This window comes from Mercurialis annua, linkage group LG1-X (assembly GCF_937616625.2).
Source record: "Mercurialis annua linkage group LG1-X, ddMerAnnu1.2, whole genome shotgun sequence".
Taxonomy (NCBI): Eukaryota; Viridiplantae; Streptophyta; class Magnoliopsida; order Malpighiales; family Euphorbiaceae; genus Mercurialis; species Mercurialis annua.
In genome coordinates, this window is record NC_065570.1 from 54173558 (window position 1) to 54195646 (window position 22089).

Consider the following 22089-nt stretch of genomic DNA (forward strand, 5'->3'; position numbering starts at 1 on the left):
CATTAATCTGATCCAAACCAGCCCGAAATTAATTTTGGTTTGGTTAAAATGGTTAAAATGGATTGGTTTGGTTTCAAATTATAAAAAAGTATGGTTTTTGGTTTTGGTTTGGTTTCAACTAGTGGTTAACCGAACCGACCGAAAAACCGAAGTTTACAATAATATTATTTTTATTAATACTTATATATATTTAAATAAATATAAAATTTATTTATTGAAATATTTATATAAAAATATAATATGTGTGTATAGATACATATATGAAAATAAACATATAAACTAATACACACATATAAGTAAAAATTATTATGCATAATTTTAATTATTACGTATAATTATATATAATTTTTATCTAAATATATATTAACCAAACCGAACCAAACCGAACCAAATCGAACCAAACCAAACCGAAACCGATGCTAAAGTTCGGTTAACCGAACCGAAATTTTACATAAATATTTGGCGTGGTTTGATTTTTATATTTTCCCTTAAAATATGGTTTGGTTTTAGAGTTTATTAAACCAAACCGAACCAAACCGAATCGTGCGCACCCCTATCAAAAATCCCCCCTGTGATGACATAGTATCTTAATTGAAGAGTGAATTTTTTTTACTGGTCATAATTCATTATAATTAATCATCATTAAATAATAATTAATCATAATTAAATTTTAATTAATCTAAGGGTTTTCTTGAACTTTTTTCAAAAAATAATAATTTTATTAATTTTCAGCGAGGAGGAAGAGGAGCTCCTCCTCCTCGCCGGAGCACCAGCTCCTCGGCATGTATATATAAATATCTATATATAGTCGTCGACTTTGTTGTATATATGCATTTATCTACCCTTCCCTATTCATTTATAATTATTTATTTTTTAAAAATATTTTTAATTATAATATATTTAAAATTACTATTTCCTAATAAATAATTTTATAATTTAATTTATAAAAATTTATTAACTAATGAAATAATATTAATATTTATACTGATGATTTAAGATAAAAATAACACTTTTAATATGTACAAGTTTGACTAGATGAACAAGCTAAAAAAGAAAAAGAAATACCTTTTAAAACAAAAATCAACAGATTTAATTTTAGTAAATTTCATTTAAAATATTAAATATTATTTATTATTTATTTTGTAACTTAATTTCTTTCAGTTTATATAATGAATGTTCACTATCCAATATATAAGTCATTTGGACAATACAAAGAATAAAAAAAAAGTTAAATTAGTAAAAATTAAACTTTTATTTTTTTTATCTTTTTATAATTTTAATATATAAATAATCTTTCAATTACTAATTTTGTTAGTGGTACATCTCGTATTAAATTATCAAAATATTAATACATTTGAGGATAGAAAAATTCTTAGGTAGACCGAGTTTATCACGTTATCTGAATACTAAACCACTCATAATACAACACATCATTCAAATGATGGTAATATCGTAATAGTTGAGCAATAAATGTATTCAAATTTTAATAATAATATTATAATATTGTCATTATTTTAATAGATGTTGTAATTTATATTATAAGTGCTAGATGACGTCCATGTTAACTACTAATCATAAATATGTCTTGATTTATATTTTTTTTACTAAATCGTCCATGTTAATTTCTAATCTTTTTAAATTTGACTAGTCTTTTTAACCTATCTAAACTGTTTATTATATTTTCAAAATAAACCTATTTATTGTTTACCAAATATAAAATGTCATTGTAAATTGAAATGGCTAAAAATATTTTTTTTGAACTATAATATTTGTCGCATTTAATCACATAGATTAAAAAATGTGTATAGATGTTCTCTAAGTATTTTCAAATGACAAGTATTATACATCAAATAATTTATTTAAATGTAATAAATATTATAAACCGAAGAAAATAACATAGTGATATATCAATTCGGGACAGAAAAATAATATTCTAAAAATACTAAGTAATGTATTACAAGTAGAAACTTTAACTAATAATAGCCCATCCAGCTCAGCAGCAGGTAAAGATTAGTGCGAGATGAGAAATTGACGGTATAGTGTTAAAAACGGACAGTGATAGTAGCTTAAGGAGAACGCGAGAATTGTGCAAATACCAAACTGGGTCCCGCTTAACGCGGTTTCATCTGCGTCAAGTCTGATTCAGCTGTGTCACGAGGCCGTTTTCTTTTCCATCCAGCAACCTCTGATTCGCTGCCACGTGTTCATTTATGCCCTTTTATTTTTGTTATCGTCAGACCCTCTCCCCTCTTCCTATTGCACTGAGATAAGCACGTGAACTCCACGTGATATTAAGATTTTAATCTGGATGATGGGCCTATGGCCCGCCCATTAATTGGTATGAGTACTATTATTTGATTGGAGGATAATCTAATCCTATCTCTTCCACTCTCATTTTTTAATAATTCAGTCGAGACCTTTCTTCTTTATGATGAGATGCTCACATCAATGCTACGACTTTTTCTTTATTTTTTTTATTCATTTTGGTCTTACAGCAAATTCCTGTTTTGCTTATCAGTATCCAACTATTTTTTTAGCAACATTAAATCTATGTCAAATTATCTTTTCAAAAGCAAATTACTCTTATGTTCTTTACATATATCAAAATTCATATTTTTATTCTTTTATTTAAAAATTTAAAATATAATTTTTTATTTTTATTTTTATTTAATGTTTCCGTTCAGTTTTAATATTAGTCAACTAAATTTAAAGACTTAACTTAAAAAAATAAAGTACAATTTAGTCTATAAATCCATATGTTAATTTGTTCTATTTTTTAAAGTATTATATGACAGTATATGCCAATATGTGCAAAATTATCTTTCGGCTATAGTAGGTTTCAGGCCGAACTGAAATCACAATATTTTTTAAAAGCAAAAGTAACATTTGCAGTGAATTTAGAATTTGAGGAAGGTTTAAGCAGCCGAAAGGCCGATGTAAACTAGACCTGTTATATTTTTATTCTGTCCGGCCTTCATTTTTGCTATCCAACCTTGACCATAATACTCTATTTTTGCAGGGTCGAGCCGATTTTTTTTGGATCTATATGAAAACTTGTACAAAACTAAAAATTTGAGCCCGCTTCTAAAGTAATAGATTTTCACATGCTTGGACCAGACTTAAAATGAAAAATTAGTATTCAAAGGCGGCCGGCTCTAGAGGAACGGAGTTGTGTGAGTATCCGGACCTATGAACAAGTATAATGTGAATTAAAATTAAGTCCGGATTGAAAAAACTTACAATCTGCCATTGTATGCCAACATTCATGGCTCCTAAATTTTTCACTATTATTCATCCAAGTTTTATTTTATTTAATTGAATCACTAAATATTAAATTTTATCATTCGTGAATCTTGACTAACTAAAAATATTAGGAGCGTGCCACTAAATTATAAAATTAACTGTCACGATAATCATAAATAGATCTCTCATTTTGAATTTTTATTCAATTGTTTTCCTTCATTTTTATTTTCATAACATACGGTCAATATATATATATATATAATACTGTAATACGGTAAGATGTATTTAAATTTGAAAACTTTAACTTGGAATAAATTAAGACATGGAAAGGAAGATAAAAGAGAAGATGATTGTTATAAGGTTAACATGAAACATGCATGTTCTGTTTTTTAGTGCAAAATGTGAGCGCAGCTTGTTCATATTGCCAACCTCTTTAATAATTTTTGTTTTGTGGTCCACTTTTAAGATCTATTTCGATTCGTTCGTAGTGGCTTCAATTTAAGTGGGCCGTAATTTTTACATTCGGCTATTTAAAAAAGGCTTCTTTAAATAAGTACCCTACATGGCTATAATTAATTAGATTTTTACTGTTGACCAAAAAAAAGTTGATGACATATCTTTTAAGTTTCTAAATTGCACAAATAATTTTATGATATTTGAGGATTACTGTCAACTATAAAAAAGGAAGGAAGTGATTAAAAAAATCAAAATCTCCTATAAAATCTCAAAGCATAAATATATAGCAATTAATATTGAAAAATCTTTAATAATCCTTAATTATAATAACTAATAATTTGAATTATATGCCATAAACGGCAAAAGGGAAACCAAAAAAATAAAATGATTAAAAAAATGAAAACAACAAGCATTTGAGAAACAAAAAAAATCCAACAAAACAAGAAATTCATCAACTCATCATAAACAATCAATAAATATGAATACACAATATAAATTCATTTATTTGTAAAAAAAACTGATATACTGTCAGTTTATATGTAGTTAACCATTAATAAATTAAATTTAATAAAAAAACTATTAACATCATAAAATCATTTTTAGATAAATCTAACAATAATATATCCTAAAATTAATAGTACACCAAATTAGTTAACTGTCAGTTAACCAGTAATCACTTATTAGTTAACTTTAAAATACACAATTCAAATTTACTAATGATTTATTCAAAATAAACTTTATTACAAGTTTACCAACGGTTAATCCAACGTTTACTAACAGAGTACTAAATATAAAATTATTGATGTACCATTAGTAAATCATTGGTTAACCAATAAACAACTACAGATATATAAGTGAAAAAAAATTACAAACAGAAAATCAATAGCATCATTGGAAGACATCCAACAGTTTACCCAAAGTTAACCATTAGTGTATTAAAAAATAAAATTATTGGTTTACAATTAGTACACCATTGGTTAACCAACAAGAAACATATATAACACTAAAACAGAACTAAACATAACATTTAATATTTAGTAACATTTAACCAACATCATAAAACAAGAAGTTTAAACAAGAACAAAGTAACATTTTGTTCACTAATAACAACTGTGTTCATAAACAAAAAAAACAAATAAATCTCTGTTGACCAAAATACAAGCGGCGGCATGGATCATCACCTTCATCGATCAAAATCAGCGGCGGTCTGGATTTGAAGCTGCCGCCGTTCGTGAATAGATGGCCGACGTTTCCTCAGAACCAAAATATGAAAATGGAAAGGACTTTTACGGCAACAACTACTTCCTCAAGCCGATTGGAAGGAAAAGACGCTTATTTGAAGAAAAAACAAGAGATTAATTGCAGAGAACCGATGTAGCCACCATTTTTAAGCGAGATCTGCCTCAGATTATAGAAGCGATGGCAAACTTTTTTCTCTTGTGCATTAAAAATTCTAAATGGGTAGGTTAGATTGATGAATTAAATGGTCAAAGATAGTGGAGAGTTTAATGGCAAGAATCTCGCATGAATCTTAAATTATAAAACTTGAAAGATTGTAAAATAGTTTTCCCTTTTAATGAAGGTACAAAACAGCAATAATAAAGGTTATTAATTTAAAAATAAACTTAAAAATTGTATTTATCAAAAGAAAGATTGTATATGTCAAAAGAGAAATTGTGACCCGTATGTTTGAGAATAAATTAGGCTTAGCCCGTAATCTGTGTAATTTTCTCTTTAAAAAAAACAAAAATATTAAAAATTTCCCCACTTTTGAACTTTTTTTCAATTCTACCATTATCTAGAAAAAATTTCAATTACACCCTATTTAGGGTTTTCAGTTTTCATCTGTACCCCAAAATAAAAAAAATTGATAATTTAATTAATTTAATGATAAAATTATTAAAACCAACTAAATAGAGGGATTGTATCATTATTTCTTCCATTTGAAAAAAACAAATAAATTAGTATATGAAGGATTAATTTGAACTTTTTTCTAAATAAAAAGAGGTCATTTTAGTCAATTGGAGTACAGACGAAAACTGAAAATCCTAAATAGGGTGTAATTGAAAATTCTCCTACGTGGTGGTGCAATTGAAAACAAAATTAAAGATGGGGGGTTTTTAAGTATTTTTGCCTTTAAAAAATTCAAACGATTATAATACAATGCAAATGTATAAATTTGCAATTAGGGGCGTTTTAACCGCCCCTATAAGAAAAAATTGCCCCTAACACATGCAGGGTCGGTTTCTAACCGCCCAAAGATCTATTTTTAATTTTTTTTTCCGGCGAAGAGGGTCGGCCGACCCTCCTCGACCCTCCCTAGTTCCGCCCCAATCGTTCGGGTTTGTTGCTATTAATTTTTCTTTTTGTCAGAAGTAGAATATCTTTAATTATGTTAGTAGTTAGTTATTAGTAGTCTACTTTTTTCAAAAAATTATCTTAAACAATTGAACCTACTGAGACTCGAAGCAGAGATTTCAGGAATGTATTGCAGCGCTTTAGTCTATTGGATTAGATTTCACTTACAATTGCTATTAAATTGTGATTAATTTGATACACTCGAAGACTTTTAACGACAGCTTTGGCAACGGAAACATACAATATGTCTTAATGATGGAATTTTTTAAGAGCGGCCGATGGAAAATAGTCCCACGCCAAATTACATTACTTAAAATTTATTCTCATATAACTGACCGGTTATAAATTTATGGCGATTTCAGAAGTGGAAGAAGAAAGTGAAGGTTCCAAAATCGTAACTAATTAGACCAACTAATAATCAGTCTATGGTCAAAATTGACTAAAAGCCATATTGGAAAATAGAAATAGAAGAATTTTTTGCCATTTTCATTTAATTGAGCTGTAACGGTGTTGAATTTTCCATAGCATGTGCCCAAGAAAGACTTTGCAGGAACAAATGAAATCAAGTCATTTTCAGAGTAGTTTCACGTCGTTATAACCAAGATATTTCATTTTATTTGGTGGGGTTTCCCAATTTAACTGTTTCACGACACTGATGAAATCGGATAAATTATAGCTCCACAAAAAAGTAGGGTTTATGTTCAGTAAAATGTGCTATGTTATAAAGTCTACCATTTTATTTACTGCAACCTCTAAAATCAATTTTGTGTTTCATTAAATCTTTTAACTATTTTTTCTGTTCTATTTAACCTCTCAAACTATACTATTTGTTTTATTTAACCCCATAACTAAATGTTTTTCCCGCTGAACATTTAAACTATTTTTTTACCTATTTAACCTCTCACACAATGTATTAATTTTAAAAATAATATAAATATATTTTTTATTTAAAATAAAGAGCAAAATATTTTGTATATTATTTAAAAATCCATTTAAGAATTAATTACTTTAAAATCATGATTTTTAGCATGTTTTGCAATTTAAACACAAACGTGAAAGATTCGTAATTGATTTGAAAAGTTTGAAATTGTAAAAAATTAAAAGTTGGTATCTTAAAATTTCTAAAATTATAAATTTGAGTTAAATTTACGAAAACACTAAAATTTACATTACATTACTTCTTAAACATGTAAATATTTTTTACATTCAACAATGGTAAAAGGAGTTTGTCTCTTTTTACTATTGATATTTATAAAATACATAAATTTATTATATTCTAATAACATTAAATGAATGTTTAAAATTTTAAATAAATATATTTTTTAAAAAATTATATGTCATCGTACATAAATTAATTTATATGCTTCTAAGCATTCATGCTATACATAATATGGTTGAAAATTAAATAATTGTATTTTTTTAGGAGGTTAAATGGATAAAAAATTAAAATTTAAATGTAAAATTAAAAAAAAAAAGAATATGTAAGGATTTAAATAGAGCAAATAGTATAGTTTGAGGGGTTAAATAGAACAAGAAAAATAGTTAAGAGGTCCAATAAAACACAAAATTAGTTTAAATGTTGCAAGGAACAAAGTGATAAAATTTAGGGGTTAAAAAATGTATTAAGCCTTATATTTTTGTAAGATGATTGCCAAAATATTACGATATTATTCAGTTTAATTTTAGCTTAAAAAAATTAAATCTCATTTGATTTAAAATAATATACTTTTCAAAAAGTATACATTTAAGAAAAATTAAATATATAACTTAATTTCTAAAAGTACCTAAAATGCCGTTTGGTTTACTTATTAACTTCAATAGAAGTTCTAATTTATTTTTAATTCATTAAAGACTAAAGACACCAATATCCTTATTAATTAATAAAAATGATTAAATATAAAATTACCATGGTCTTTTATTTTTATTTAATTATAAAGGTAAAATTTATCTAGGTTTTTGTAGAAAAGTTATTTCTCTCATCAAAATAAAGTTGGACCATCAACTTTTTGAAAAATAAATTATAAAAAAAACGAGCCAAGTAAAACATTATGCTATTTTTATAAAGTTCTACTTTTTTGATATACTTACTACCTTCAAACAAGTGAGGTAAAAATTCTAATATAAAATGATTCAGAATAATCATATTAAACTAGAAACCAACCGAATCAACTAATTAAATTATTTACAATTTTAATTTTAATTTTAAAAAATGAAAAAATTTGATTAGGTTTGATCCGACACCTAAAGAAAGATATAAGAATAGCGTATGGTGGACAATTGTCTACTTTATAATTTTGAATTTTTTTTCAAAAATATCAATGTAAAATTGTATAGTAGTTTTATCTCTTAAATTTTATATTATTCTTCATTTTGAAATTTATATTTTATTAATTTTTTTCATTCAATATATTATTGTTTATTTTATAAAATATTTATGCGTCCGTCACTGTAGATACCCCTAATCGAAAGGGGTGTTGGAATGTTGCAAGAAATAAAGCAGACCAAGTTCTCTTTTGTTCTCTTGTCTTACCTAATTTCCCATACCTACCTCAACTTTCACCCAACACTTAAAACCTTTTAAAAAAATTTGACTCCCTATGTGTAAACGTGACACTGAATTATAATATCGACCAAATATCATTCATCACCTTTTATTTTAGTTTGATCCCAATTTAGTTCAGTCTACATTGCAGTTAGGTGTGTTCGACAAGCGAGATTTACTAATTGCCGAGGGGAAATTTAGGTTTCTTGTTGATTAAACCAGAGTCAAAATGAAAGGGGCGATTTTATAGTTCTTGATATATGAAAATATGTTGTTAGTTGCTCTATTTTTTCTTTCCATCATGAGCTCAATACTTGGCATGCTCAGTAACTCAACTATGTTATTTGAGACTTCTTTTTAATTATATTACAATTTTTTAAAAAACAAAAAAGCTTAGTATATTCCGATGTCTGATTTAATCGAGATTTTAATTTATAACATAGAATGAAAAAGTTTGCCATTTAGAAAAAATTGAATGCCCGAAAAAAGAAAGAAATAACATCATTTAATAAAGGAATTAAAAAGGCAAAATCTTGCAGCATATTGTTCGTATTATGACATATTTGGAAGGCAAGGAATTCAAAAACATTTGATGAAGATATTAAATCGCCATTGGAAGTTTTACAACACGCTTTGGATGCTTATGCCGGATTTTCTTCAATTCAAACTCATCATGTTAGCAATACTACTTCAATTCGAACTTCTCGAGTCATTCAGACTTCTTGGTTGCCACCACAACTTTCTTTGTTAAAATTGAATTATGTTGTAATATCTCATAAGACAGCTAAGTTTGGAATAGCCACAGTGATTGCTAGGGATTACTCAGGATCTACACATTGGCAGATTTTCCGCATATTTCAGGCATATTTGGGATCCTGGAATTTTGCAATTTCTGTCTCTACGGGAAGTTATAATTTGGGCTAAATCAAGACCTTGGGGTAGTGTGATTTTTGAGGGAGATGACTTTAAAGTATCACAAGCCATCAATACTAAGAATCTTCATAATTCTCAATCTTGAGGTATTTTTCAGAATATTTTACATCTCAGTTTGCAATTTTAAGAATTACATTTTACATCGGTTAATCGACGTTCCAATGTATTACCTTATAGTTTTTCTTATTCGCAACTTAGTAGTTGCTTATTTTTTAAGTTCTTGAGTCCTCATTTATATATATTTTTAGTTCCCTTTCAATACAAGCAAATTTCTGTTAAAAAAAAAGTGATAATTTTCTACAATACACTATTTTCCATTTTATTTACAACTTTATCTAGTGGTTTTGTCTTTTCTTTTCTAACTTTTATTTTTTCAAACAATACCTTTTTTTTTAATTTCATAAATATCTTTTTTCACTTTTTAATGATTTATTCTCTTTTTTATAGATTTTTTTTTCTAGTATTTTTTATCGTGTTTTTAGTGTGACTATGGTATATTATAATGTATCTATTGCGTTTTTAGTGTAATTATGGTGTTTTATAGTGTAACAATAATATACAGTGTATTTATGGTGTTTTTATAGTGTAACAATAGTGTATATAGTGTATTTATGACATTTTTGTAATGTTTTTATGGTGTATACCATAAAAACACTGCAAATACACCATAAACACTTCAAATGCACCATAGATATACTATAAAAGCGGCAGAAATACACCAAAAAAACAGATATACTGAAAAACACCGGAAATACACTATAAATACACCAAAAACACACTATAGCGTAAATATATTATAAAATCACTACAAATACAACATAAATCAATTTGTTTTTTTACAAAATCAGTAGCAATAAATAAATAAACAAATCTATGAATAAGAGAAAGACAAAATAATTATATGAATAATAGAACAATTTCATAAACAAAAAAATTATAGATCTATAATAATTTATTTACAAAATGTTTAAATCATCACAAAAAATCTAAAAAATTATACAAATCTAAAAACGATGTCGAGAAATCCATAGCGCGGACGGAAGAGACAAACGAAAAAAAGACCGGAAACGACAAGAAATCCATATGAAGTAGACGAACGGAAGCGTGAACGGAAAAGCGAATGGAAAAGACGAACAGAAAAGTAACCGGAAGAGACAAACTGAAAATCAAAAGAAGAAAAGAGGAGAGAATTTTGAAAGAGAAGATAGAAAAAAAGAGTAGCTATGGAAGCGCGAACGGAAAAGACAAACGAAAAAGCAATCAGAAGAGATAAACTGAAAATTAAAAGAAAAAGAAAAAGAAAAGAAAAAAGAATTTTGAGAGAGAAAAGAGAGAAAAAAAGTGACTATGTAAAAATTTAACTTAAAATGGGCTAATAATCACCCACGGCCCCTGACTTTAGGGGTACCTTACGACAAACCCCCTGATAAAAAAAAACGATCAGTAAACCCCCTAATCTTTGTGGCGGCGCTCGCTAAACCCCCTAAACCCCAAATATGACGAAAATACCCCTGGCGCCGTCTTTTTTAGTCAACTGTCATTTTTTTGAAAAAAAATAAATAAATCTGACGGCGCCACGTCAGCTGCCATGTCAGCAAAATACCATAAAAATTTTAAACACCCAAAATACCCCTAATTTAATTTAGAAAAAGACAAAAATAAAATAAATCAACCCAATTTAAACCATTTAATTAACCGACCCAACCACCGCCACCCAACCAACCCGCCACCCGACCACCGCCGGAAAATTTTCCGGTCATCTTCTCCGAGATGACCGGAAAATTTTCCGGTCATGCTCAGATCTGTTCTTGGAACAGATACAACATTAACAAGAAACTCTCTTTCCCTAAGAAAACCCACCACCGTCTCTCCGCCGGAAAATCCCATTTCCGGTGGCGGGAACATAAATTAAACTTTTTTATCCATCTGGGTATTTCTTGTTCATATGATCTTTCTTTTCTTGTTTATGAATATTTTGGGTCAAATAGTGGCAACTTTAATAATAATAATAATGTAAAGAAATATTATATTCATGAAAGTGAAGATGATTTTGAAGACGAAGATGGGACTATGGAGCTTGTTCAAATTGGTGCAGAAAGAACCAAAAATTTGTTGATTCTTATGAGTGATACAGGTGGCGGTCATCGTGCTTCTGCTGAGGCCATTAAAGATGCTTTCAAGCTCGAGTATGGTGATGAATACAGGAACTCGAACTCGAGTTGCTGCTGCTATTGTTTTATTTTTATGGGTTTTGTTAATTCTTGCAGAGGTTGGTTTCTTTTACGCAGTTCATGAAGAAACAAGTAAATTAATAGTGATCAAGACCAGTTATAACAGTACTGTACCAAGGAAGATGAGGTTTTTAGCGACAGAGTACTCAAAATTGTTTACTCAAAATTGTTTACCTGCGTGGGATCTGTTCAAACAGATCCCTGCGTGGATCTGTTCTTGAACAGATCCGGCCGGATCTGTTCAAGAACAGATCCACGCCATGGATCTGTTCTTGGAACAGATCCATGGTGGATCTGTTCCAAGAACAGATCTGAGCATGACCGGAAAATTTTCCGGTCATCTCGGAGAAGATGACCGGAAAATTTTCCGGCGGTGGTCGGGTGGCGGGTTGGTTGGGTGGCGGTGGTTGGGTCGGTTAATTAAATGGTTTAAATTGGGTTGATTTATTTGATTTTTGTCTTTTTCTAAATTAAATTAGGGGTATTTTGGGTGTTTAAAATTTTTATGGTATTTTGCTGACATGGCAGCTGACGTGGCGCCGTCAGATTTATTTTTTTTTTTCAAAAAAATGACAGTTGACTAAAAAAGACGGCGCCAGGGGTATTTTCGTCATATTTGGGGTTTAGGGGGTTTAGCGAGCGCCGCCACAAAGATTAGGGGGTTTACTGATCGTTTTTTTTTATCAGGGGGTTTGTCGTAAGGTACCCCTAAAGTCAGGGGCCGTGGGTGATTATTAGCCCTTAAAATGAAATAAAGCTTCTATACATAGTAGATATTTTTATAAATAAGTTAATAAAAAAAATAGCGACATAAATTAAAAAAGATGGCCAAAAATGGTGAATAAGTTTCCCCAAAAAAAAATTGTCTAGAATAGATATCTTTATTTTCTCTCTTGTTTTATCTCATATTTTTTTTTCTAATATAAACGTTTCAACTGTTAGCGTTTAGGAGCCCGCTAAGATTTGTTGACAGCCCAATAATTGCATTTCCAGCCCAACTCATATATTAGTAAAGATCCTTAGAAAAGGATTTAAGTATCAAACCACCCCTTAAAGTTGTATACCATGGCTAATTAACATTGATTCTTTTTTATCAATTATCCCCTTCAGACTGTCAATTTTTAATAAATCAGATCAAATCAATGTTATAAAAACTCCATTGGCAGAAATAATGTCTAATTTAGATCTTCAACTTTTTTAGTACTATAATTTAGTCTGAAATTACATAAAAAGAAAAATATATTAATAATCAATTATACTTTTTTTTTCCTAAAATCTAATAAATAATTTTCTTAGGCAATTTTACTTTGTTGGAGTCATAATAAATGTTTTTAATAATTTATTTTTATAAAAGAAACATAGTTTTTAGATTTTTATTTAATTTAATGGATGTATATATTATATTCAGATTAGATAAAAGAATTTTGAAAGAAGATTGAAATTTTGTATGTTAATGAAGTTTAGCATATATAATTTGATAATAAAAGTACTAAATTTAGACTGACAGTTTTGTATTAAAATCTCTCTTTAATTTTATAATAAAACAATTTGAAAATTTAAAACGGTGTTGAGAATGCAAATTCTGTCCCATTTATCACTTTTGTCTAACAAATTAGAATGTGCCGACACCTTTTCAATTTTCTTTTTCCAGGTGGATTCAAATATTTGACTCAGAATTAAATCATTCAGTTCTTAGCATACTAAATTACAAAACCCATCAAATCTCTGTCCCAATTACAATCTGTTATGACATTAATTTGGAACTCTGGAAAAATCGGTAGTCTTCTCGTCTCAACTAATAATTTCAACTACTAAAGAATGGGAAAATAACACCTAACTAACCACCTTACCAGTCTCTTCAGGAAACTTGACATTAGAAGCTTAAAAAATGGAATTAGATCAAGTTTCATTGGACCAACAAGGAATACAAACATTGATTTGGTCAAATCTTGTAATGTCGTGCAAATTTGGACAACTTCATTTGCCAGTCTATTTTCCTTACATATATGTTAGCCACATCCATGTTTCCCGCTAGGGAAATCTTACTCTAATAAGTGAACATCATCATATAATATTAATAGTTTTTTTTGTTTGAGGAAATAATATTAATTATTTTTTGAGAAAATAATATTAATGATTTTACATTCACATTGAATTGATACGTAATGTGATTAATTAAGCTCTTTTAGAATGTTCTCCGGTGCTTTCGGACATACTGAGTTCCAGTTCTCTTGTGCTTTCCGAGCTCCTGTGAACCAAATACCTACTACAAGTCAAACAACTAGAAAGAGGAAAACAACTATTAATAATCTTAATTAGATTAACGATACAGCTTTTTTTTTTTGTACAGAGCAATCTTAAGTTCTTTACAAAACAGAATTTATTTTCCCTTCCTGATAAAAAAATAATCAATCACCTCGCAGAAATAACTATACTCCACAATAACTATACTCCACAATCTATCTAAGAAATACCGTTCTCTGTAACCATGAAAAGGGAGAGTTCTAAAACTTCTGATGACACTACAACCATAAAAAAAACCTCTATAATATACACATACTTGAGGTTGGTTTTCCTTTCAGGCATTCTACATTAGAACATGCAGGTTGAATACCGGTAAAAATGTCTCCTGTTAAACTCTAACAAGCTACCATAAGTTCGGTCAGCAACCCCAACGAAAAGAGCTTCTGTGTCGGGACTAAATGATATCCCGGAAATTTCCCCAAACAGATCAATCTCTTGACATTCGACATACCCAGATTCTGCATCAAAAATGTGGACAAAATCAGCAGGCTCAGCCATAGCCAGGAACCGGCCATCTGAGGTGAACCTTAGTGCTCTTATTGCACCCATGTTTCCTTTTAACACGGTCAGGCACTTGGATAAATTCCTTATATCCCACAACCGACATGTAGTATCTTGGTTTCCAGTGGCCAGAATTTGTCCGTTAGGGTGCCAAGCTGATGAAAAAGAGTAGTCCAAATGTCCTTCCAGGCTCCCGGTTACCTTTCCAGAGTTGGCATCAGCGATCAAGCAACCTGTATTGTCCCCAAGAACTGCAAGCAATTTACCATCTGGGCTGACAGAGGTGTTCTGAGAATTATGCAGCAATGTGAGTTCGGAAATACTAGATGAGCAGTTCAGTATTACTTGTAAGACTTATTTCTGACGGAGAGCACTTACATTTACGGACCAATCAAAGGAGAAATGATTTAGGCAAGCAAATGTCTCAACATCGAAAAGTCTAACCATAGTATCATTATTTGCAGTCATAATCCTCATTGAACCACTGCCGAAACAAGGGTCAGTTGTCAGATTTCGTTGAAGGTTACATGATTTTTCCAATTTTTGATATGGATTGGGTTCCTTACTTGTGGTTATGGTAGATATCCACTGAATTGGTGATGGCATTTTCATCTGTGGATATTTTTGTGCAGAAAGCAACTCCAGGCTGATTCAAATACTGGCCAAATAAAGCAAAGGATCAGGAAAATTGTTAAACCAATGGTGTGTTATCAGGATTCATCGAAGTAGGCCTACTTAGAACCACTCTCATACCTTGCAAATGAGCTCCCCCTGAAAACCACCGGCAACTATCAAGTTATCTTTAACAGCCATAGTGCTTACTTGTACCCTTGAGACGGACTGAGACAACAATCCTGGGTTGTCCTGTGGAGGCCACAAAAAGAAAACTAAACATTAAACACTATTTCAGACAAGAAGTGCAATATTAAAAATCAAGCACATCCTCCTTTCAAGTCTCAAATATGCATACCTGGGTAGGAATAATTGGTTTAGCAACATTGAGTACTTCTTTGCCTCTGCGCAGCAACGATGACCAATGCATCAACGAGTAATTTTGCATCAGATACACATCATGCTTTGAAGTCGCCCATAGCAGATTCCTTAGCTGCAGTATGCAAGACGAACCAAATAGACAAACATTATAACCAAATTCAATTATCCAAAAAATATCTAAGACTTTTATTCATTTGTCAAAAAACCAACTCAGCACCGACATATGAAGAATCAAACTTCAAAACAAAGATAAATATTTCCTAAAGATTAGTAAATGCAATGAAGGCCATGTCGTCCAATGAATTAATTTGAAAAATAAAAGACTTATACTACAAAAGGAAAAAAAACCTCTCGCACTAAGCATCTATAGAGGATATTTATGTAGGGACAGATCCACTGGTTGAGTAACTTCTGCAGCAGAATCTATAGTAAGCTCCGTCTGGTGATACTAATACCAAACACAAAGGGCAACATATAGTCATATACTACCAACTACTTTTGCTTCCCGGATTTTCTTGACGAGCTGGTTCAATCACTTGTATCCCATTCTAAAAATTAAACTGAGTTTTTTTTTGGGTACTGGACATGCTAAGCCAAGTAAAAATAACAACTCAATAACAAAGAATAGCAAGCAGAACATGATATATTTATTATAAAAAAATCATATGAATATATGCATCAACTGAAAAGAAAATAAGATCCATAAAATTGAGCATAAGAATGATTCAGAAGCAACAGAAAAACTCTAGATGCATCTGATGAATCCAATAGAAGTGCAGCATGTACAAATGCATATTTTCTGTTCGTGTGGCCCCTTGAGAATTACAAATAGCCACTATTTTACTAAAGGAATTGGGATAAAGGCCTCATAAATGCTCAACTAATTTTCCTATCATACCATATAAACAACGCATCCTTAACGCGCCAGCAGCTCAGATATAACTTCCACCCTGCTTAAAAAGGCAAATAAAGAGCAATAACAATCCTAAATGCCACAGATGGGTTAAGATCGTATATTACTTGCACAATTAAAGAATAATTAAATTAAATAGGCAAATAGATACCTCATGCATGTGGATAAATTGCAAACTAATAATTCACAGCTTGATATACCAACAGTGTAAATCCAGGAAAATAAGGATGATTAAAGAAGTAATTCGCAGTGAACCCATGCAAAGGCAACTAAAGATGTACAAGCTACAAAATATTCATAAGCAATTGTGGCTGTATATCATGTTTTCCTATTTCCATCTCCACATAAACATGTTCTCTGAGAATAATATTAAGGGGTCAACTAAGAGTCGGATATAATAATCTCAATCAATGCCTACATAAAGCTTGTCTATAATATGCTCCTAAAGCATTTGTTGTGCTAAATGTGAACAAACATAGGACCACATACTCATCTACTATTTCAAGATTTGAAAAGGTCTGTAGTACTTAATCTCAAACTCTGAGACAACCTACACATACACCAACATGAAATAAAATCGTTATGCGTCAATATTCATAACTCGGGACCGGATCCTGCTGTCTGTACTTAGGGTTGTGAGGCTGTACGTCATCAAACTAATGTTCGTCTTTTTAAAATATAAGAAATCATTTACCAGTGAAGATATAAAGTAACCATCCTTTAGAACACTGCATAAAAATTATTTAGTTCATACAAGCTCCAACTTGATACAGTAGCTAGGGAACATCAAAAGCTTTTCATACCTCCAAATTTGAAGGTTTATCAAGAATTAACTTCTTGCTCAAGGATAAATAAATTTGACCCCAAGAGATATAATTTATATCTGAGAAAGCTTGGGTAGCATATTGCTGGTCTGAAGACTGAAACTTAATCAATATGATGGCCTTATGGGGTAGTAGCTTAAGTCAACTGTTCATAAACTGAATGCATTTCAGATAATTTGACAATATAGAAAAGGAACAATTTCAGAAATCATACCTTCAACAAGTTCAGGCACAGAGGCATAATTACTTATTAAAGATTCCATAAATGAATAACAAAATAGGAAGCCCTGCAAAACTCTTCAAGACTAATGATGCATGTATAACTAAGATATGTTAGTTGCAGAGTCGGACTTTGAAAAATACCTTTCAATTTCAGATATTAATGGAAGAAAACGTTTAACATAGATCTCATTACTTGCAATCCAAATCAATTTTTTTTGAAGGGCTACACAAGAACATGGACTTGTCATACTACACAGTATTAGTTTGTTGTGAGCTCTAGAACTACATCCATGACATGAATTACATGATGAGGGTTGTACGGACTACGGAGACACTATCAAGTATTTGAAGCCATAATGAAAATCATGCAAGTTTGATAAAAAATGGAACAAAGAAAAAAAAATCAAATATATTAAAAGGACACAAAGAACACATGAATACCTTGCTCAATGACTATGAAAAAAAATGGAATGCTACAATATGAAATTAAAGAGCTAGCGTGAGTACCTGGAAATGAACAATAGTGGATTTGACAAGCCTTGAATTGAACTGGAAATCATAAAAAGTATTTCCTTTCTCTACTTGCAAACATTCCTATATATAAACACAACTATTAATATCTATTTAGTAACAATTCCAGACAATAACTCGTACAGATAAATTTCTCAAAAAATTAGATTCCAATTCTTAATAAAAGTACAATTAGACTAAAAACAATCATTTTCTTCAAGCAAAAAAAAAATACCTTGTCGAGGTCGTGACGAGAGCGAGAGAGATTCTCGTAGTTTTTATACTGCTTTAATCTAGACTGGCGATACTTATCTCTAGAGAAATTAAGCCTCTCCCATGGTATTCCCTGTATATCCTTTCCATTTCTTGCCTCCAAAGCAGACGTATCACTCTTCGCCTTGCTCTACAGTTTCAAAATTATAACCGGCAATTGCAGGATTCACAAAAACAATAGAGAAACAATTAAGCAAAAATCAACAATTATTATAATGGTGAGTGTAATTAAGCACGTCGTACCGACTCAAAATCGTCTTCAAAGTCAGAGAATTCTGTAGAATCCAAAGCATCTCTTTGAGATTCTGGTTGTGGTTCATCGAACTCAAACGCTTCAACGTCGTAATAGTCATCGCCGACGTATACCAGATCGTCGTTGTGGAAATGAGCCATCATCCTCTCCTGAAAAACAACCGTTAGTTTAACGGCAACGTAGCAACTAAATTCTTTAAATAAATGTTACGCACAGTTAATAGTTACCTGAATGAGTATTAGTTGTGAAAAAAATGAACAGATGTTGAAAACAGAGTAATTAAGAGAAAAGTTTGGTGAAAGAACCAAGGACGATACTGCTGCTTCCTTGCGCTCTGCTTATAATGGTGAGGAATTTGGGTGGACATGTAAAGCGTCACCAGTGGGGCCACTGCTACTGGTGGACCCGAATAATGTAAGCCGTTCGATCGATGGAATCGGTGGGATATAGTATTAATTTTATTAATTAAACGGCGACTTTTAAACGGAGTTTGTTTGCTGATTCGTTTTAAACCCGCTTTTTGCTCCTTCGCAGGTGGTTGGCGAAATAGACTGAAATTTCCTCGGGAAAAAGGGCAAATACGCCCCTATGGTTAGAGCGGAGAACAAATAGGTCTTCTTTCAATTTTAAATCTCACCTGTATCCCTGACGTTTTAGAATCAGTACACACAAACCGCTCGTCTAACAACGTTAATAAAACTCTCAGTGCCGTTACTCCCTATCTACATTACATATAATTTCTATGTTATTTATTTTCAGAAAAAATTTGTGTGGCTCTCCTATTTAAGAGTGACAAATATGCATCTATGATATATAGCAAGGCACAAATATATATTTACTATATATAGCGAGTTAACAAATCAAGTCATTCAAGCCCTTCTCTATAACCCTGTTAACAATTCATAAATTAACCTAACCCTAACTCTAACCCTCATCTATACGTAAATATACTAAACTCTACTTTTCATACCTTAAATCCTAATCCTAACTTTAACCCTAAATATAGGGATTATTTTCACCAACCGTCCCTCAACTTTTATCTCTCTTTTTCAACCGTCCCCGAATTTTAATTCTTACCCCAACCGTTAAACTAACCTGAACCCATGACTAGGTGTCTTTATTTTATCAGTTCGCCATATAAGCACCATTTAGCCACGTGAGCATCAATGTTCAAAATGAATGGGATAAAAAGTTAACTCATTTAATTTATTCTGTTCCCATACCCATTTCTAGAATACAAAAACAAAAAAATAAAGACGTTAGGAACCTTTTAAATATAAAATGAAAATTTAGTGACGGTTGGGGTACGAATTAAAATTCGGAGACGGTTGGGGGAGAGAGACGAAAATTGATGGACGGTTGATAAAAATTACCCATAAATATAGTAACCCTAACTCGTAACTCTAAACACTAAATATATTAAACCTAAACCATAGTCCTTAATTCCTAAATTATAAACTCTAATTCTAATCCATAAAATTTAATATATACACTTTGAACCATAATTCTAATACCCTAAACTAATAAAATAAACCCTAAATATGCTAACTCTAATACCAACCCACAGTAGATATATTAATTTTTAATTTTAAACTCTAAATATACTAGCCCTAACTCTAATCCAGATCATAAATCTTATCCCAACTGTAATATCCTAAACCATAATTTTAATCCTAATATTATAAAATTTTCAAACTTCATTGAGACAGTAAATTTTTATTATATTTATATAGTGATTTAAGTACTATTCGGATAGTTGATTACATATTAAAATAAAAAAATGATAATTTTATAGTTTGCTTATGCATTATATAATCTGTATACTATATTAATTGAAAATATATACTAGTTTTGTTATAAAATAATTAAAAAATTAATTAGGTATATCTTGTGAATAAAAAATAAAAGTGTTTTCCGTATGTGTTTTAGATAAATTTGAAAAGCATGAATAATGATAATCGATAAGTTAAAATATATTTTAACGCACTAAGAAAATTCAATTTACATGAATTATGATAGAGACATCATTTCATAATCAAATTGAGGTTGGATTTTTCGACTTTTTGAAAAGTGAATTACACAAATTAACTCAAGCAAAAAAAAATTTATTACTTTTTGGAAGTTCTGTTTTTCTACCTTTTACCCTCAATCAAAAAAAAGTTAGTTATAAATCTCCAATACAAATTTTGATGGTCTTAAAATATAAGCAAATACACTATTTTAACTTAAATACCATATTTTTATTTTATTAATTTTAGCCGCTTTTATGAGATTTTTAACTATCATTAATATTTATCCTTTCCAATAAAAAAACTAACTATATATAAATTTATTTGTTCATTTAAAAAAATTGTTTTAAATATATGACTAATTATGAGAATATCTAAATACTTAGGCCTCGCTTGGTTCGTTTTAGAGATTTTTAGACAAATACCCTCAAAATGACAAAATAATATCAACAACACTAGTTGACTAAAAATTATTGAAATATACAATTTGACTAAAAATTTATTGCCAAAATACGATTCCTCATGTTTCCATACTAAATTGATTCTGCTGCTAATGGCTGCTTTATCAGACTCTACAACAACGATGACGCTTTCCCCTTTGGAAAACACTTCGCCTTCTGATTTAATTCAGGAGACAATTTTGCCCTCGGTCGTTGTAGAACTAAGCGTCGGCATGAAAATCTTGCGGATCTTGGTTTGGCGGCGTTTCTTGACGGAAGGAGGAGGAGAAGGAGGTTGGTTTGTTTAAGATTGGGAGTTTGGTGAGAAATGGAGATGATGAAGCTGCAATGGTTTAAGAGAGTTGGGATTGAGAATTTTTGAGAGTTGAGTGAGAGTTTGAGTAGTAATGTTATGTGAACAGAGACGGGTCGAGGAGAAAGTTGGTTAAATTTTACTGATCAGGGGTGAAGATTTTCCACCATTTTACTGAGCCATAAGCCAAGATCATGGCCACATAGAGTGGAACCACTGCTGTGAGAACATAGTAGAGGTATGTTGCACTGATCATTGTGTGGGATATACAGTTTAAGTTGAAAACCCAGAAAGAAAATTACAAATTATGCAAAGGCATGAGACTTTTTAGCAACCCATTTGCAAAGAGAGTGTGAAGAAAATGGGAAAGAAAGGAGGCAACTTTAAAAGAAAATAAAAATGGGGAAGTAAAGGGAGTCCTTATAAATATAATAATAATGGCAGATCAAAAAATAAAAGTAGAGAGCTTTGGAAAAGCTTTTTTATAAATTTTGGAGAGAGAGAAGGCTATAACAATAGAGTATGTATATGTACGTGAAAAGGAAAAAGATAAAAATAAAGTAAATAGTGGGTTGGGTTTGGAATGTAGAGTTGAGAGGGAAAAGTAAAGTAAAGTTAGGAGGGAAAAATAATATTAATTAGTTCATTATTAATTTGTTAAAATATAAATTACTTAACTAAAAGAAAATTTTACTGTCGATTAACTTATAACATAAATTTACTAAAAGTTTACTATCGGTTTGCTAACAAATAAATTAGTTTACTATAAGT

At 30.3% G+C, this 22089-nt stretch overlaps 1 protein-coding gene across 6 annotated transcripts; it reads right to left on the reverse strand.

Annotated features, from left to right (window-relative positions):
- Positions 1-13718: 13718 nt before the first annotated feature.
- Positions 13719-18912, reverse strand: LOC126654792 (uncharacterized WD repeat-containing protein C2A9.03-like). 6 transcript variants are annotated; one of them, XM_050348791.2, is made up of 10 exons: positions 18784-18912; positions 18547-18705; positions 18266-18433; positions 18028-18114; positions 15539-15673; positions 15322-15432; positions 15135-15226; positions 14947-15052; positions 14324-14856; positions 13719-14011 (listed from the first exon to the last, which is right to left on the reverse strand). In XM_050348791.2, the coding sequence occupies exons 2-9, from the start codon at positions 18697-18699 to the stop codon at positions 14356-14358; spliced, it is 1353 nt and encodes a 450-aa protein (XP_050204748.1). In that variant the 5' UTR covers positions 18700-18705; positions 18784-18912; the 3' UTR covers positions 13719-14011; positions 14324-14355. The 6 variants fall into 6 exon arrangements, with proteins under 6 accessions (XP_050204748.1, XP_050204743.1, XP_050204734.1 ...); XM_050348786.2 differs by having other exon boundaries at positions 13719-14026; XM_050348777.2 differs by lacking the exon at positions 13719-14011 and having other exon boundaries at positions 14052-14856; positions 18784-18911.
- Positions 18913-22089: the final 3177 nt, after the last annotated feature.